Below are 19,558 nucleotides of genomic sequence, written 5' to 3'. Positions count from 1 at the left end.
CACCACCTTAACCACCAGGACCACCCAGAACTCACACCCTAACCCCTCCCCCCCAAAATTCGAGCCACCCTAACCCCTATCCCATGAAAACCGACCACCCCAACCCCCTCTCCCATGAAAAACCGACCACCCTAATCCCCAAATCGACCACCCTAACCCCTTCCCCTACAAAATCCGACCATCCCTCCTCGTCCCTTGCAAAATTCGACCACTCCCTCTCCCATGAATTAATTTGTGTAAAGTTTTTTTTTGTTGAAATTGGATTAAAACCCAAGTAAATGGCTAATTTTGGGTGTTACGGGTTTCAACAAAAGGGGATAGGATGGGTTACGGTTTTCAAGCGGAATGGGGGATGCGATTTCAGGTGGTGGTCGAGGTGGAGAAAGAGTCGGGACAGGGAGGGGTTGGGGGCCAGTTTAGGGTCGCCGGCGATTGGGATTTGGCGGTGGGTAGCGTTGCGCGCAGGGGAAGGGAATTGGGATTGGGATTTAACCACCACCTTGTGTGGGTGGTTTTGGGGGTCGGCGGTGGGTCAGGTGGGGCGCTTAAGTGTCGGTCGGCCGATTTTTGATGGTTAAGGTGGTGGCCGGCCGTTTTCCGGCGAGATAAGGGTGGGGCTAGGGTTTGGTGGTGGTGAGGGTGGCTGGGAAAATTTTGGGTTTTTTTTTTTTGTTTTTTTTTTTTTAATTTTTTGTTTTTTTTTTAATTTTTATGAATTAAGATAAATTGACCAATTATATCATGACATGTGTCATGATTAACCCCTAATGACTAACGGAGTTAACGGCCGTTGGTCATTAATGGCACTCAGTGAATTTTTTAAAAACTGGGTGGCATTTGGTGAATTCTGAAAAGTCCGATGGCATTTGGTGAATTTTTAAATTACTCAGTGGCATTTGGTGAAATAGCCGTTTGAAGAAATGAAGGCTTGCTGATGGCTTCCTGTGGCAGCTGAATTTTTTGTTTTTATTTTTAAATTCAACGGCTAGTTGAATATATGAAGCAGCCTCATCAATTTTTGGAAATTAAGTATTTTTGTTTAAAATATTTGGAATACATTTATATGCTTAAATTAATCAAGGTACTCACTTATTTGTAACGTTTTTCAAGGAGGGGACTAACTTTTTTTGCCAAATAAACTAATGAGGGGACTGACTTTTTTTCCGGTGAGTTTATGTTGAGTTAATTGGCCGGAAACTTAACTAGAGTATCCAAAAGGTGAAAAAAAAAGTGGGAGTACCCAAAAGGTGAAAAAATTAAAATGTTATTACCTAACATTATACTTAACTCTGAAAGCACATAAAGACTTAAGAAAATGTAGACTTAAGAAAAAATTCAACCACATTCAACCACATTAAGAAACAAACTTTCTAAGCATGAATGTGGTTGAATTTTTTCTTAAGTCTACATTTAAGAATGTTTAAGAATGTTGAAATTACATTCTTAAGTCTGTTACATTCATAGAATTATCTCCGTTACAATCGTAATTGCCTAATGACAATTTAGAAAGTTTGTTTCGAATGCATGCTTAAACGCGAGGTAAAACAAATTCAAATAAAACACAAAGACACGGCATCACTCATTAATTTAGTACATTAATAAGTAGTCTTGTGTAGTATATTCGAGTTAAGGTAATAATTAGGGACTAAAGTTTTATACTTTTCACCTTTTGGGACCTAAACCTTTTTTTTTCACCGTTTGGGACCTGTGGTTAAATTTCAAGCCATTTAACCCATCTGAAAAATTTACTAACCAACTTGAGCATTAATTGGAGTTATATGTATTTTTTAAAAAAAAAAAATAATTCCAAACTAAATAAACATGGTGAGGTATTGGGTGGTGACTGGTGAGCATTATCCTTTTCGCAGGGATACATCAAAATTCCAAAAGTTATGTTCTATTTCTCATTAGTTAGTATGGTTATTGGTTCGGTAACTAAAACGCTGCATCAATGTACAATCATTTGATTTAGTTTGAACGGGTAACTAGTTCTTCAACTGATCGTCTGATCCATGAATTATATAATTAAAATTATTAAATATGAGAATGTAGTAAACTAGTTGCCTAACTTTTAACCTTTCGTATCAAAACTATATACTTGGTAATTCTACTAGAGGTGTGGATGTTATCTTGCCAAACTATATAATTGATAATTTTACTAGTACCATGTTCGAGAATTGCATAGCATAAATTTGACTAGGCATAAATTGACCCCAAACTGTAATTATACATTCTCAAATACAAGAACAAACAAATAAATTCAACACTATAGCAACACTAATCGTCAATTTTAACATCAAAATTCATGAATACCCATAATTTTATTTTTTTTTACAAAAAAATCCCTAAACCCAGCGATAACTTATAAGAAAAAAAATTGAAGTAAAAAATTGTACAAGATTAGACAACTTACTTGTGTTAAGATGCTTAATATACCGCTAATTATCTGCACTAAAATCAGCTTCAAAGCTTCAATTTTTTTTCAAAGGGAGGTTGATGATGAAGGAGTACTCTAATGAACAATGAGAGTTGAAAAGACACCTTTTTTATTTTTATTTTTTGGGTAAACACGGTTACTTTTTTTTTATTTTGGAGAAACCAATAAAAAATTCTCTTTGCAAATAAATTAAACCTAAAATAATTAGTGGGTCCCAATGCTTAACCATAGTTAATTTATTTGTTTAAAATTCTTTCTTAGGTCCCAAACGGTGAAGAAAAAAAGTTCGGGTCCCAAAAGGTGAAAAGTATAAAACTTTGGTCTCCAATTATTACCTTAACTCAGTATATTCCACAAGATAATACGGGCTTAGCTAGGAGTTTATTTTACTACTCAAATATAGTAAGATTGGACAAACCATCGTCGATTTCACGGCTGGCAGTTGTGCTACTGCCTGCCATGACAATCACGCTAATAAGTAGCAGATAACTCCATTTCATCTTTTCCATGGATGATTAAGTAATAGTTGTTTGTGTGTGTAGTTTTTAGCTTGTCCCTCATCAGTTTTTATAGGGATAGGGAGATAAGAAACACTACTACTCAGCTCTATGATTTCTTGCAACTGTATCCACAGTGTGATGAAATAATTAATTATAATTAGTGTATGACTAGACCAATAATTTGATTTAATCGTGATTCATGATATTATATTATTATTTGAACACAAACTATTCAATTTCTAAGTTTGAAAAGTCCCAAAAAAAAAAAAAAAAACATGTTATTTTATGACATTTAGCACCATCACAACTCGTTTGGTAGATAATAATCAATGACGGTGGACCTGAGTAAATTTAAGTATAATTTTGTAAATATCATCCTAATTCATGTATTATTGAACATCACCCCTAAAGTGGTAAAAACATGTTACAAAGTTTTATGAAGAAAAGGGTATATTTTAGGGTGAATTATCATTAATATGGACAATGGCACAAGACTATCTTTACAAATTATTTCTCATTATCACCTAGTTACCGAACAAATTGCCAAGGTACTAAATTTGACAAAAGTGATACTAAATTTGACAAAAGTGACACTAAATCTGACAAAAATGTACCCGATGTACAGTAAATTACTGAAAATAGGGTGTATACAAAAGTTTTCCTACAATTAAAGGGAGTGACGGCAAAACAATGAGAATTAATAACTCTAACCAAATCTAAAACACTAAGGGGCCGTTTGGTTCACCCGAGGTTAACGGAATGGAATGAACAAAGGGAATGGAAGAGAATGGAATGAAAATACCCAATTTTCTCTATGTTGTTTGTTTTCAAAACCAAGGGAAACAAACCCATCATCCCACCACCACACAACCACCTAATACATTCCCTTTTCACCTTTTCTAGCCACCATCCTTCCACCAAAACACCAGCCGCACCTACACTGCCGGTCGCCTCACCTTCGCCGCCCTTCGCAGCACCTTCGCCGACCTCGCGCAGTGATCTCTTCCCCAAAAACCAACCCAGAAAAGCTAGTAACATTCCAGCCCCTAGAAATCCCTCCATCTCCCCGAAAAACCACCGTCCGACCCTCCCCCACCCTCGAAACCCTAGCAACTAAGATAATTTGGACAATTAAGATAAACTTTGATATGAATGATCCCAAATTGGAACAGCTTTATTGACCTCTGCACCATAGTAGAACAACCAAAATATAAAGTACCCAAAGTGAATTTCCTGTCTCTATTGTTGGGTGATAACTTTCCTCAGCATTAGAACCTTTGGGGAAAATGCCCAGATTTGTGTATTTGATAATTCAGAAATGAGTTTAATCATATGTACAACACATCGCCCGGTATATCTCTCACTAGAATTCTAAGATTGAACTATTATAATTAAGGTATTAAGGTAACAACAATCAACACAAGTACCAACCCAAAAGGAAGAGGGGGTAGGGTTAGGAAACCAAGCAACAAGAGATTACTCTTTTGCAGCATGATTAGGGAAGGTGCGTTGAATATAAATCATCTGACAAAATTGCATGTAAAGCTCATCCATTTGAGCAGCAGAAACTATCTGACAGCCACCGTACATGACAAAGTTCATCAGATTTTATGATGCTGGCATCCCATTCACACAGACCTGATGAATTAGCTTCTTTGGCAGTTCTCGGTGTGCCTGTAGATACAACAGAATAAATCCAAACCAAACCTATTCAGATATGAATATTTAAGAAATGTTAACATCCTGAAAATTTGAACAAATTCTACGAGAGAAAAACCTGAAAGTGCCTCATGTGAAGAATTGGTTCACATCCAACGTCAGCTATTGATCTTCCATTCACTGTCTCAGAACTAAATCTTCCAGCTTCATAAGCAGAGAGAACATGCCTATCATTTGGCAGGTTTTGGCAAACTTTAAGAAGGGCGCTGAGAGAATTCATCTGGCAAAGCAAGGGAACCGACCAGATTAGATTTTAAAATGTTTGTCCTGTAAGCTAACTTCAGATGAAACCCAGAAGAAAAAGAATCACAGAAAGGTCTCAGCCAAAAGAATCACAAGTTTTATCTTACACAGTAGACCCCCGTAGATATTATCAGAAATACAACCAGCTTAAGCAGAAAATAGCAGTTCAAAGAAAATTTGCGGTAGTATTGCAAACCAAAACATCAGTAAAAGGATTGATAAGCTGCTAACCTTCATGTATGGACAGGATGCACAACCCCCATGGATCGAGCACCCTTCACCGCTTGTAACTCCAGGTACAACAGTAAGATTTACTGGATCTTCAACTCCTGTTGAGTTAGAGCTGCAACATGAAGTATCTTTTGTGTTTGATACTGAATCTGATGATACAGGAAAAACTATCTCAACATTAATATCAGCTCTCTTCGGAGAAAGTTTTGGGGACGTCAACATCTCACGCACTGTAGCAGCAATGGAAGTAATCATTCCTGATTCTGTCCCCAGGACAAATTGAAGATTGTCATCAATATTTCTATCCAGAGCCTCTTGTAGTCTCTGTTTTATGAAATCTAATATGTTCTGGGTGGAGCCAACTACCCCCATTCCTCGTCTTTTTGCTTCCATAGCCAAAGAGAACATTTCTCCAGGGACCTCAAAATGGGCAGTAAGGAATGCATCACAGTACATCTCATTTATCTTCTCTACAACATCATGTCCAAAAAGGTCATGTACAATGCATGTACCATCCTGGTGCAGAAATGTTGTCATAGATTAATAAAAGGCAACCGCTTGTACTACATTCATAGAATATTCATACAAAATTGTAATTTGCAGATATGCTAATAGTGTGTTTGTAACATAATACAGAGTATTCTCGGATTCATTAGATCTCTGTCTAAATTTGATAGAGGGACATATCTATCATTGGATTGATTTTTTTTTTTTTTTGGGTGTTTATAGAGCCAAGGGCGACTAATGAGAATCGATTCTAGGATCACCTAGAACCGGGAGAGGAGCTCTAACCACTTGAGCTATTCCTCACTCTCTACCATTGGATTGATCGTATAGGGGTTAAAATTGTTAATTTCAATGGAGCAGCAACATGAAAATGTTCGATGTATTATACATAACAGATTAATAGCTTACACCTAAGAAATTCAGAAATTAAATCATCAGCATTATGTCTTATAAAAGGCCCACAAAGTATAACAGCACCTCTTTTCAAAAAAAAAAAAAAGTATAACAAGCACCTGGAAGTATTGTAAGCGTGGAAGCAAAGATCTGATTGAGTTTCTGTTATGTTGTGGATGTACTGCTGAAATTTCTTCATCTGACATCAAGGCCATTTGCTGAAACAATTCTGCAATATTGGCACCCATGTAGGAATCCGGTCCATAATACACCGTCAGGTCAGGAATCTGTGCAAATGCCTAAGAAAGAGAAAAGGAGATGTGGAATAAGAAACCCAGAACTGCAATTAGAATCCACATAAATAAAGGGAGAAAAGGGATCAATAAACTTTACATGCGTAAAAGGGGAAGTCCAATTAGGCTACCTTGGAAGTATAGAATAGAGAACCAGCAAAAACATATGCAAAAGTAAAGAGAAACAAGCAGCACTGCAGCAGTAGTAATGATTATTTAGCATTTAGGCCAACCTGCAAAATTGTTTGCACCACATTGGAAGATGTACATGTTATTGTTGGAACAAGTTCATGAGCATGAGCCTTTGTCTCCAATGAAGTATTAATATAGATCACATGCAATGAAGGTGGCGACAAAGAGGCAATCTCAAGATATTTCATGTATTCTGTTGTAGCTGCAGCATCAGCCAATGAGCAACCAATTCGTTCATCAGACATCCTGTAAACACCAACCTGCACAAAGCATTCACCATCAAGTTATATTGTTGGACGCATATTGACAGCAAACTCTTGTGTAAAACAAACTGCAATATACTTAATTAAGGTTTTGTACATAAGAAAATCATTATTTTAACATGAAATATATATAAATGCATTTGAGTGGAGTTGAAATTGAACAATGCAGCTACAAGAAGACAAGGAGCTGATCACATTCTGAAAACCACAGCACTAATAACAAGGTCATTAACAATGTTTTTTTGGCAGGCTAAGGTTACGCCAATTTTCTACTATGCCATTACCCTCTCATTTTTCAGCACATTAATACTTAGCTTTGACATAAAACAGTCTCCTGTGGTAACTAGAATAAAAGACTATTTGACAAGACAGCACTTGTCAGATTTACCTTGTCATAGCCAGCTTGATCAAGGATTGCACGAACATTTTCTGACATGAAATCTACACCAAGAACAGCAATAAATTGGCATCCAGCTTTAGCCATATTGACAGCTCTATCAGCCATAACCAATGAGTCTGATATATGGATGTGCGGCCACTGCTTTTGGGCTGCAGTTAAGACACCTTGGACCTCAGGATCCATGTAGAAATGTGCAACAATGCCAATGTTCTTTTCTTTGAGATGTTTGACAAGATCATTGACTTGTGATTCATCAGGGAACAAATATCTTGCCTGAAATCAATTCAAATCAATAGTATCATAATTATGCTAGAAATACATGTAGAAGATAGATGCAAAGAATTAAGGACAGCAGCAGATCAACCTAAAGAGTAATGAATTATAAAGTCATTCAAGAAGCGAAAAAGAGGAGTCTTTCATGCATTATTGGAATTTCGTCATTCTTCAACTGATATCCTTATAAGGAGACATAACTTGACCCTCCACATGAGAACCAAAATAAATACAGCAGTATACAATCACAATATTCTGACTATAACCAAATTTCTCTAAATCAGCTTAAAAACCAAACTCAAATCACTGAATTGTTAATTGCCTTAATATAATCAGACGAAAGGTTAACCAATCCTTCAGGCAAATTTTCCAATCTATCTAGTTGCCTAATTCGACTATGTGTGTCTCTCAATCTGCTCCACAAATTCAAATATGTGCATAAAAATATGCAGTTTCTGATGAAAATTTATGCCTACACAAGTACACACATAAGTGAGCGAGCACCTGTGTCTTCTTTTTTTCATCATACAAACATAATCTAGTCATCAACTCACCATGCTTCAATAAATACCAGCACATAAGATCAACAAACTGATAATGAACCGACTCTAAACAACAGCAGATCAGCATAATAAACTAGTTATACCGAGTCTAATTTCACAAACCCAAAAAATATTTAGTCTTTAAAATTCAAAATTCCACTGTCAAACAATCAACTAAATCAGCAGCTTTCCACCAATTAAACCACTTATACTGATAATTCTAATTCCTAAAAACCCGAAAACTATTGTCTTCATAATCCTAAATACAAAAGATCAACCAAAGCAGCAGCATGCCAGCATTCCACCGACTATACTATTCAAATACACCAAATAAATTAAAAAAATTAAAAAAAAAAAAAAAAAAAAAGACCAAATCTTGATTGCACACTGGAATTACCTCTACTACATCACTAAAATATAAGCGCATGACAACTAGTTTAGTTGGTAAAAGCATTTGGGAATTACACCAAAAAGACTACGTCTTACTGATCAAATCCCGTCTACATCATTTAAAACAAAAGCGTTATTGAAAAGATTACCTGCGTTTCAGCAAAGCTACCTTTAGCAGCAATCCCATCCGCAGAAATAACCATAGAAGGAAAAGGTTCACCAAAAACCTTCCCATCTTTTTCAGCAACAAGAAATTTAGTCTTCTTCTGCATACTAATCAAAACATTATACCAAGTATTAGCCCTAGAATTAACACCCCCAGAAATTCCCCCAAAATTCAACAACCCTAAATCTTCAATCTTAAAATTCAATACTTCCTCAGGAAAAGCACCATCCAAAACCCAGATTAAACACCCACAAAACCCTCTACTCAGCTCAGAATCACTATCCGCCATGAATCTCATTCTCCCTTCTTCGTCAAGCTTCGCGTCAACCCAGACTTGTGTCGTGCACCCCATCACACGATTCTTCGCCGTCCGATTCTCCTCATCTAACGGCGGAAACTTCGCCGCGTAAGTCAGCAAATGCTTCACCCGGTCAACGGGGTCAGTCAACGGAAGAAATTCTGCAATTAACCTATCAAATTTCGATGCAGCGAGGTCGGAGGTTTCCGGCACCGGAGTCGAGGTAATTGCGGCGGCGCAAACGAAGGATGAAGGGGGAGAATTAGGGTTTATGGTGGTTTTGAGGAGAGAGAAATTGAGGGTAGAATTGGAAAAAGGAAAGCGAGTGATTGTAATGGAGGAAGAAGAAGGGGGTTTGAGAGAAGGGATTGAAGAGAAGAAGCGTGAGGAGGAAGAAGAAGAAGTGGCAGGAGAATTCATGGTTGAAGGTTGGGAGGAGAGAGAAAACCTTGAAAAGCGGGAAAAATGGCAGAAAATATGGAGATGAAAACAGAGGAAGACGATTATAAATGGAGGAGGGTATGGTGTATGGTGTTGTGTTGTGTAGGTGTGAGGTGAGGAATTCAAGACAAACGCGCGAAAAGGAATGAATGTTCCACTGTCCCCACTTCTATGGGCACTTTATTTCACTTTTCTAATAATTTTATTTTTATTTTTATTTTATTTTTATACTGAGATAGGACAAGTTTCGATTTTATTGAACTAATTGTGTTGAAATGAAATGAATTGTTTATGAGAGAAAGAAATTTTTTATTCTCGTCATTTATTGTCATAGGGCCTGTTCACATTTACTCAATATCAGTTCAATTCAGTTAATTTCAGCTCCAATCAATTCTATTCCGTTCAGTTCAACTCCAAACAGATCAGTGCAGTTCAGCTCCTAATTTCCCTCCCTCATAAAATATTCATTTCAGCTTAGTTCAGTTCAGTTCAGCTCCAATTAGTTTAGTTCAATTAAGTTCAACTCAGTTCAGTTCAATAAATGTGAACATGCCCATAGTTAAGAAGAAGACATAAAGAGAAATTTTGTTTTTTTAAATGGCAAAGTAATCATATGAGCAAAAAATCAATGGCCCAAAATGGAATAAAATAAATTTGTTAAGAACAAAACAAAAAAAAACAAAGGGACGTAGGCCGTCGCGGCTAAAGCTGTCAATTCGGGTAAATGGGTCGGGTAAGAGTGGGTTGGGTCAACTCGGGTCGGATCAATTCGGTAAATTCCATAACCTATGCAGGTCAGGTTTGGGTTGGGTCATGCTTGAGTTGGGTCACTTCGGGTCATACTTCTTATCGGGTTTGGGTCGGGTTTAAGTCGGGTTAATAAAAGGTCGGGTTACATCATTCGGGTCTGGTGAACAATAGGTCGGGTTTAATTCGGGTTAAAACGGGTTAGGGTAATTCTTGGTTTTGGTTCCAGTCAATAATTTGCGGGTTAGAATCAGGTCGGGTCATTCTCGGGTTTGAGTCGGGTTCGATTCAAGTCAATAATTTGCGGATTATAATCAGGTCGGGTCATTCTCGGGTTCAAGTCGGGTTCAATTCAAGTCAATAATTTGCGGGTTATAATCAAGTTAAGTCATTTCCAAGTCGGGTCATTCTCGGATTCAAGTCAAGTTATGTTCAAGTCAATAATTTGTAGGTTACCATCAGGTCGGGTCATTTACAATTTAGGTCATATTCGGGTTCAACTAACTATAAATAGATAATTATCATTTTTATCAAGCTAATTATTTCCATTGACTATAATATATATGATATTATACTAGGAAAATATAGTCTATAATTTAGGAAGATAATTATCTCCTTTGACCATACAACAAATATATACTTTATTTAACTCTTAAATTTGAGGATGATGCTCCTTCCTTTTGCTGGCATGGACCGATTTGGTCTCCCTAGACAAAATGCTTGATCAACAATAATAAAGGTAGTCTAAATTGCATTTAAGGTGATTTGAAATCGGGTCAAGAACAATTTGGGTTGAATTTAGGTCGGGTCAATAACAAGTCGTGTTGATTTCGAGTCGGGTTAGTAATCAATCGGGTTGAATTTTTGGGTCGGGTTAGTAATAGGTCTGATAAAATTTGGGTCGGGTCAATAACAAGTCGGGTTGAATTTGAGTCAGGTCAATTACAAGTCGGGTTGATTTCGGGTCGGGTTTGTAACAGGTTGGGTTAAATTCATGTCGGGTTAGGAACGGGGTGGGTTGAATTCAAGTCAGGTTAGTAACAAGTCGTGTTAAATTCGGGTTTTGACGGGTTAAAACGGGTTTGGGTTAATTTCGGTTCAAGTCGGGTTCGGTTCAGGTCAATAATTTACGGGTTACATTCGGGTCGAGTCATCTCCAAGTCAGTTCATGTTCGGGTTTGGGTCTCACATACTCAGGTCAACTCGGGTCTAGGGTTGGTTTCAGGTCGGGTCAGGTTAGGTTTGGGTCACCATTTTTTCGGGTTCAGATGGGTCAATTAATAATCGTGTGCGAGTCGGTATTTCGGATCGGGTCAACTTTTGACAGCTCTAGTCCCGACTAATTATTAGTTGGAACCTAGTTGTATTGGAGTAATAGTTTAATTAGCTAAAAATGGAGAACAAATAGGAACTGACAAGTAAAAATAGAATTAAAGTATCTTGTAACATATGCCTTCATTAGAGTGAGGCAAAAAAAAAAAAAAAAAAAAAAAAAAAAAAAAAAAAGTGAGACAAACGAATATGAGCTTTTCAAATTTCATTGGGTTGGTGGCTGTGGACCCCTTGATCAATTACGGCATATTGTATTGCGCATCGCCTGTGGAAAACTGGAAAACTTTGAGGGAAAAAGGGTATCTTTGAATTGAATGTATATGGTAGAATGGCTTATTTCATGGTTAGATTCTCTTCCATCAACAAACAAAATCTTAAATATGCTATTTTAGTGTAATATTAGGTCTTTGTATAGACTACATTGAATACATCGACTCTTTTTAAGTTTTTTTTATTTTTTTATTTTTTTTTTTATTTTTTAAATAATAATATTTCATTGCTTTGGCTAAATATCGATTTAAAATTTGAACGGATTATTCATCGCCTTGATTTTACCATCTTGGCTATCTATTTAAGTGTAAATGACGTCTTTGTATATAATACATTCAATACATTGACTCTCTCAACTCTTTTTAAAAAATGTTTCATTGCTTTGGCTAAATATCAATTTAAAAATTGAACAGATTATACATCGCCTTGGTTTTACTATCTTGACTATCTACTCTTGACTCTCTTAGTCTTTTTTTTATAATGTTTCATTGTTTTGGCTAAATGCCTAAAAATCAATTTAAAATTTGAGCAAGTTATTTATCGCCTTGGTTGTATGATCTTCACTGTCCAAGTATTTCTCCTTTTAAGTGATGTTTGTCCGTAATCTTCTTCAATGACCAAATTTCATATTTAAGTCTAATAAGGCAATCTTAAGGGCAGATTGCCTTAATTTTGTGTACCCTCCCTTAATTGAAAAAATAAAGCAAGAATTATACAAAATACATACTCCATACGGAGTATCTATTTTACTGTTTTGATAACCAACTTTATCAAATATTCAAAACCTAATCAATACCAATAAGTCTTTCACCTTAGCATAAATTCTAACCAACTTAAATGTCCAAAATACATAAATTGCTAAAATGAACGTCTTCACATGAACTCTAAAATGATTCAAATAAATTTTTAGCCGTGCCCACTTAATCCCCTATATAACACATGCGTCTTTTTATGTACTAATTGAGGTATACATGTGTAATTTTCTACATGCAAGTTGCAAATATTAATTGGACAGCTCACCAAAAGTATTGAATAAATTACCACGCCTTTTCAATATATTTACATAAATGGCATCAGATTAATAAAAATTCGTTTATTTGGCAGATAAACTTGTATTTGCCCATAAATTTTACTACAAAATATGTAGAATTCAAAACAAAATCTTAGGGTCTGTTCTCTTACGTTGAAATTCAGTACAGTTCAGTTCAGTTCAGCTCCGAATTTCCTTCTCTTATAAAGTATTCATTTTAGTTCAGTTTAGTTCAGCTCAGTTCAGTTTAGTTCAGCTGAGTTCAGTCAATGAGAACAGACCCTTACTTGTTCTGGACTAATAATTTTGTGTTTGTTCCTATTATGAGCCTTTTCACATATACTGAGAGCTAAGCTGAATTGAACTTAACTAATTAGAGTTGAACTGAACTGAATATTTTATAAGAGAAGGAAATTAAGAGCTGAATTGAAATGAACTAAACTAAACTGAAATTAAGTTGAAGTGATCAAGCTATAAATGGTGAATAAAGTTAATTAGTTGTGCGAAATCCCATTGGCCAATTTATTCTTTGAGATTATGTTGAAGGACCGCCAAGATAGGGCAAGTAAGTCCACTGATAAAACTAATGCTCCCGTTTCAATCAGAAGTTGTCTAAATAGAATCAAGTAACTCACCACAAACAAAAGGTATTCAAGTAGTACTACAAAATTCTTCTTATAGTCAACCTAAAAGTATTTTTCTATTTATAAAATTTGTTTAAAATTCATTCCTTTTTCATAAATATCGGACCCCCCCACAATAGGGTTGCAAAGAATTTGAGATGTGATAAATTGGGGGCAAATGAACCAATAAACATCCTTTCAAGTATAAATTGAGCCATTTGAATCTTATGGACATAATTGGGTAGCTTGTCAATAGACAATAAGAGCCCAGCTTATTCACTTACATAAACTCTTTTTTGTTGTTTTCAATAGTCGTCTCCAACACCTTTTTTTTTATTTTTTTATTTTTTTATTTTTAGGGGTTCAAATTTCATAATTTTACCACAAATTCTTTATCAATTTATAAAAAAAAATACTGTAATCAACAAAGATCCACTACTTACATACAAAGTATTACTTATTCTTTTGTATTACTTGTAAGTAGGGATGGCAATGGGGCGGGTCGGATGCGGATGATGGTACCTCCATATCCATATCCACCTAAAAATCTTATACCCATCCCCGCCCCACCACCCGTGGCGGGTACAATATCCACATCCATACCCGCCCCACCAGGTACAAGATAGGATCCATCTTCGCCCCATCACCCACCTCATACCCGCCCCAAAATCATCCCAAACCCATTGCCATGATGCTCTATTGTATCACATTATTGACAATTATATCAAATTAGGTAAAGAAAATTGGGACTTTCATTATTCAAGCTTATTGGGTCTTAGAGGGTTTCAAGTTTTATAAATTCTAAATTTTTCTAAAAGAAATATGGTGCCGGTATAAGATGGGTACGGAGCGGATATGGGGCGGGTCTACTCTAAAATCCATACCCGCCCCATCACCCATGGCGGGTAAACATTTTATACCCATCCCCGCCCCATCACCCGCCAAACCTCCTCCATCCCGCCCCACTTGGGCGGGTCTCCCATTTAACCCGACCCACTGCCATCCCTACTTGTAAGAACTATTCCTAAATCGGTTAACCTTAAGAACCACTTACTACATATATTTTTCCCGTTGGTTGCCGCTAGAGGTGTCCACCGTGCGAGTCGTGCGAGCTGGGTTAGGGTTAGGTGGGTCGCGGGTTGGGGTTTCATGACACACGACACGACACACGTTAGGTAGGGTGGGCCGGGTCGTGGGTTGGGTCGGAGAAGTTGGACACACTAGGGTTAGGTTCGTGGGTTAGATGGGTCGTGGGTGGGTCGAGCTGGGTTCGTGGGTTAGACGGGTCGTGGGTGGGTCGAGGTGGGTTCGTGGGTTAAGGTGGGTCAAAGGGTGGGTCGAGGTGGGTTAGGGTGGGTCGAGGTGGGTTCATGGGTTAGGGTGGGTCAAAGGGTGGGTTTGGGTTGAGTTGGGTTAGTGTGTTAGGGTCGGGTGGGTTCGTGTGTTAGGGTCGGGTGGGTGAAACGGCTAAATGGGGTGTGTGATGTTTTAATTTTTACAAAATTAACAATTTGATGGCTTGCTCTTAATTAAGATGCCTACGTATCCTTATATCACAAAATAAGGAATCAAAGCCAACGTAGTTCTTATATTGTACTTATTTTGGAATTTGGGGGAGGAAGGGGGGCTTGGACCTATCTTTAGAAAATTAAAATTTAATTTTTCAATTAAATTCTAATTTTCGAAAAATAAGTTGCCTACGTATCCCGAAAGAATCAAAGCCCACGTAGTTCTTAGCGTACCTGATTAAGACTTTTCTAGCCACCCATGTTTGTTGCATCATCATCCCCGGAAGCTGCATCATCCGTTGACGACTCCAATATCATCACAGGATCATCTTCATCGTCTTCGTCTTGCTTTAAACCTTGAGTTCTTCTTTCAGCTTGATCCCAATCTTTCTTACAAACACAAATTTGAATGCTTTCCGGAGTTAAGCGAGATCTTTTTTCATCTAACACTCTTCTACCTGCACTAAAAGCAGACTCGGAAGCAACTGATGAAGCGGGAACTGCAAGTATATCTTTTGCAATTCTCGCTAATATAGGAAAACTTTTTTGATGTTCTTGCCACCATTTTATAATTTGAAAGCTGTTGTTGGTCTCATGTTGATATGACAAATAATCATTAATAGCAAGTGTTGAAGAAGATGATGATGAGAATGATGTAGATGCTTTGTGTTTTTTTTTCATAACTTTATCAAGAAAACCAAATCTAGAATCGGAAGTACTAGTATTAGTTGGTGTAGCTAAATCAAAACCATAAATAGATGCATAATGATCATAAAGGTCTCCCAAAACAGATTTGCATTTGTTAATATATTCACTAACATCATAATCGATTCCTAAACTTGTATAATAAAATTCTAAAAGATTTTCCAAACCTTCAGCTTTGACACCGGGGTCAAGAATAGCAGCAATTCCATAAATAATTGGAAATTCACTAAAATAAGTATGCCACTTACGTTTCATGCTATCAAGAACGGGACGAAGTTCATCAATCTTCATATGCTCTTCGATGGTGTGAACAACTTTAACACACTCAATTACTACTAAATGAATGTTAGGCTCGTAGATATAAGAGAAAATATGAGTTGCACTATCAAAAGCATTTAAAACATCACGAACAAAAGAAGCATTAGTCCATTGACTTTCGGTTAATAACTCAGTAGGATCAACACGAGTCTCGTTGTAAAGTTGGGTCAAAATATCACGATACTTTATAGCATCATTCAACAAATTGAAAGTAGAATTCCAACGGGTAGGGGTATCAATAGACCATTGTCTTTTCTTAAGACCTCTTTCTTTACACATAGCTATGTACTTTCGTCTAACTGACTGAGTTATCCTAATCCATTTTATAACTGTTCTAATTGGGTTTAGCAATGGTTGCAACTCAGCGAGACCCTCTTGAACAGACAAATTCAAAATATGAGCACAACATCTAACATGCAAGAGACTACCACCCAACAACAAATGCAACTCGGAGTCATTTTTCAAATAGTCAATACACTTTGTGTTTGCAGTTGCATTATCAAGAGACAAAGAAAAAACTTTATTATTCAAGTGAAATTCTTTTAAACAATCCAAAATACGAACTTTGATGTTAAAACCGGTATGCCTTTCTTCCATAGCTTGAAAACATAGTATACGTTTTTGAATAAACCAATCATCATCCACCCAATGAGCAGTAATGCAAAGAAAAGGTTCGCCCATACTAGAAGTCCATGTATCACTTGTAAAACTAACACGACCATCAAAAGTACGAAATAATTCAATCAAACCACTCCTATATTTATAATAAGAAGTTTGTGTATAACGTCTTAGGGTGTTTCGGGGGACACGAGTAAATGCAGGTTGTAATGCAACTTTATTAAAATGCTCAACATTTGCATTTTCACCATAACTAAAAGGGTATTCATTAGCAATAACTAAAGTACTCATTTCATCAATCATTCTATCTTTATTATAATGGAAAGGTGTACCTCCGCCTGGTAGATGGCTCATGTATCCACCCAATTGTGTTTGGACGGGCAACTTACCCCCCGAAGGACGGGGGCCATTTTCGAACAAGTCGTGTTTATTTTGCAAATGCCGACTAAAGGTTCCGGTTCCATCTCCCGTTTTCCAACTATATGACTTGTCATTTGCACCTAGCGCCTTGCAAACTAGGCATGTATACGTGAACCTCTTTGGTTGACCGGGTTGCCATCCCGGGGGTGTGACGTCAACACCGTCAAAATGTTTCCACACCCAAGAAGTGTGTCCTCGACCTCTACTTTCACCGCCACCACCTTTCATAAATCAAATTATTGAAATTAATTTTTAAACGCTATTCATGAAAATAAGCTTTTAAATTTTAAATATTTTAATTATAATTATTTAAACGCATTTTTCATGGTAATTATAAATCATAGAAAATTGGAACTAAACGAACTTTATAATCATTAATAATAGTTTTTTTCAAATATTCATAACAATAAAAATTAAATTAGAAATTACCTTGAGATGAAGGTTGAGATGTTGGTTGTGATGGAGGTGGCATAGTTGAACTCGATGATTGGTGGGAGAAATGTTGTGGTGGAGACGTTTGAATATTTTGCCCATCTCCTAAACCATAATCTCCATATTCATTGACAAATTGGTTTAAATTTTCCGTATTAATTTCATACGAAAAATTTGCACCACCACTCCTTTGGCCACCACTTCGACCACCACTTTGACTCCTTCCCATTCCTCCTCTTGAGCCCATTTTTTTTTTTTTATGATTACTAATTATAATATGGAGAAGAACTTTTTTTTTTTTTTTTTTTTTTTAGAATCTTAAGAATACTAATAATAATAGTAAGGAGATTTTTTTTTTAACAAAAATAAAACTCTATATAACACTAAATAACACTTGAGAATTTGAGAACAATTAAGAATTTTTGAGTAAGAGAGAAAGAAAGCTTGAGTTGTGTGGAAATTTCAATGAAATGGAATTGGTATTTATAGGAAAAATTGAGGGGATGATCATACAATACAAAAAAACTAGCCGTTAACATTCTTCATCAAATTCAAAAAAAAAGTAGCCGTTAGTTTTGAAAATTATTTGGAATATGGCTGTTAGGCTAGGCGGGTTGGGCGGGTTGTGCGGGTTGTGCGGGTTGTGCGGGTTGGCGGGTTGGGCGGGTTGTGCGGGTTGTGCGGGTTGGCGGGTTGGGCGGGTTGGTGGGTTGTGCGGGTTGGCGGGTTGGGTGGGCTGGCGGGTTGTGCGGGTTGGTGGGTTGGGTGGGCCGTGCGTGATGGGTCGGGTTGGGTGGGTTCGTGGGTTGGGTGGGTCGAATCACGTGGGTCGAAATGGGTTGAACGAGTTGGGCCGAATCATGTGGGTCAAAATGGGCTGGGTCGAAATGGGCTGGCCTAGAATTTTTGGACCCATGACGCACCCACCTTTTCAAACGGGTTGTGCCGGGTTGTGCCGAGTCGGATCCGGGCTGGACCCATTTGACCCACCAGCCGTGCGGGTCAGGGTGGGCTGGGTCCAACCCGGCCCACTGGCCACCTCTAGTTGCCGCTTACTTAATACTTACTACTTCTCTAAACACTGTAACAAACAAACAACCCTTCACAGATATTGAGAACATAGTACGAGGTAAATTATTCTTAACCATCTACTGTAAAATTTACCACAAATTGGTTCTATGGTCTAGTGGTCAGGACATTGGACTCTGAATCCAGTAACCCGAGTTCAAATCTCGGTAGAACCTTATATTTTAATAGTTGTGCTGTTATTTTTGCATAGCTTTTTGGAGAAATTTTGTGCTTCAAGTATAGCTGATCTGATGAATATTTTTCCTTTCTACCAGAGAATATAATGAATTGTATTTTAAAGAAGACTGTTTTTATTCCATGGATTATAGCTAAAGATCCTATATTCCCCACTTTGATCGAATATTAATAATTTTTAAAAATGAAATCGGGATGAACAACAATCAAGAATTAATTATGACCAAATCATATTACTCGAAAATGTTCTAGTAGTAATAAATAACTAATGGTTTTTGAAGTAATAATAATACTTGTAAGTTGTAAGCTACAAAGATTTATTTTTTTGGTTCGAGCTTGTAATAGGATTTTAAATAATTTAATTTTATATCGTTCTACAGAGCTAGCAAAACCTAAAACTACTTGCACAATGTGAGGGATTGAGGGAATATATACTGCAAAAACTTTCAACTATGGTTGACATTTATGCTTATCTCAAGCTCCCCACAAATGAAAAATGAAACGCTTGCTCGAAAACTACTAAAGCATAACAAAGCCCTATATACTAAAGCGCTTTTATTACAGAATATATCCATTGCTAAGTTTATTCTTATGATCTTATCTAGCTTGATTGTTACGAGCATTAGGCCCTACTCTTTCTTAGAGCAACCAAGGCATTGAGGAACAGTTTTGATTACATATAACACACATTAGACGAAACTATCATAGTTTTATCTTAATATAACAAAACTGATTGATTTGTATTACAACATTGGTTAGCAGGAAGTTATTAGTGATAAACACACGGTAGAACGTCCTATTAACAACTGCAAATGCAGCAGCTAGAAGTAGTAAGTTAATAACTATGATTAGAATCTTAGATAAAGAGATTCTTTGAATACATTTTCACAAAATCATCTCCAATCAAAAGTTATTAAGAGCGCCTAGCATATAATTTTCTGGCAACCTAAAGCTAAGCATATACTGCAATTTTCAACCAACATTGCATAGTTCATAGTTGCATG

The 19,558-nt window shown here is 36.8% G+C and overlaps 1 protein-coding gene and 1 non-coding gene across 2 annotated transcripts; one reads left to right on the top strand and one right to left on the bottom strand.

The window, feature by feature from the left end:
* Positions 1–3,537: 3,537 nt before the first annotated feature.
* Positions 3,538–9,401, bottom strand: LOC145570290 (quinolinate synthase, chloroplastic-like). Its single transcript, XM_081629327.1, has 7 exons — positions 8,533–9,401; positions 7,167–7,451; positions 6,557–6,775; positions 6,150–6,329; positions 5,131–5,646; positions 4,715–4,876; positions 3,538–4,611 (listed from the first exon to the last, which is right to left on the bottom strand). The coding sequence occupies exons 1-7, from the start codon at positions 9,265–9,267 to the stop codon at positions 4,546–4,548; spliced, it is 2,163 nt and encodes a 720-aa protein (XP_081485453.1). The 5' UTR covers positions 9,268–9,401; the 3' UTR covers positions 3,538–4,545.
* Positions 9,402–18,463: 9,062 nt separating this feature from the next.
* On the top strand, positions 18,464–18,535 carry TRNAQ-CUG (transfer RNA glutamine (anticodon CUG)). The gene has a single exon. It is a non-coding gene; the product is annotated as a tRNA-Gln (tRNA).
* Positions 18,536–19,558: the final 1,023 nt, after the last annotated feature.

Source organism: Chenopodium album, chromosome 12, assembly GCF_948465745.1.
Source record: "Chenopodium album chromosome 12, dcCheAlbu1.1, whole genome shotgun sequence".
In the NCBI taxonomy this organism is placed as follows: Eukaryota; Viridiplantae; Streptophyta; class Magnoliopsida; order Caryophyllales; family Amaranthaceae; genus Chenopodium; species Chenopodium album.
This window is presented reverse-complemented; position numbering and strand designations above follow the sequence as displayed.

Bases quoted from the DNA above. Each gene is read 5' to 3' on its own strand.
- LOC145570290 (XM_081629327.1), bottom strand. From the start codon at position 9,267: ATGAATTCTCCTGCCACTTCTTCTTCTTCCTCCTCACGCTTCTTCTCT. The intron at 5,647-6,149 runs GTGCTTGTTATA...TTTCTGCACCAG, and splicing joins CACGCTTACAATACTTCCAG to GATGGTACATGCATTGTACA. The intron at 4,612-4,714 runs GTTTTTCTCTCG...TTGTATCTACAG, and splicing joins TTCACATGAGGCACTTTCAG to GCACACCGAGAACTGCCAAA.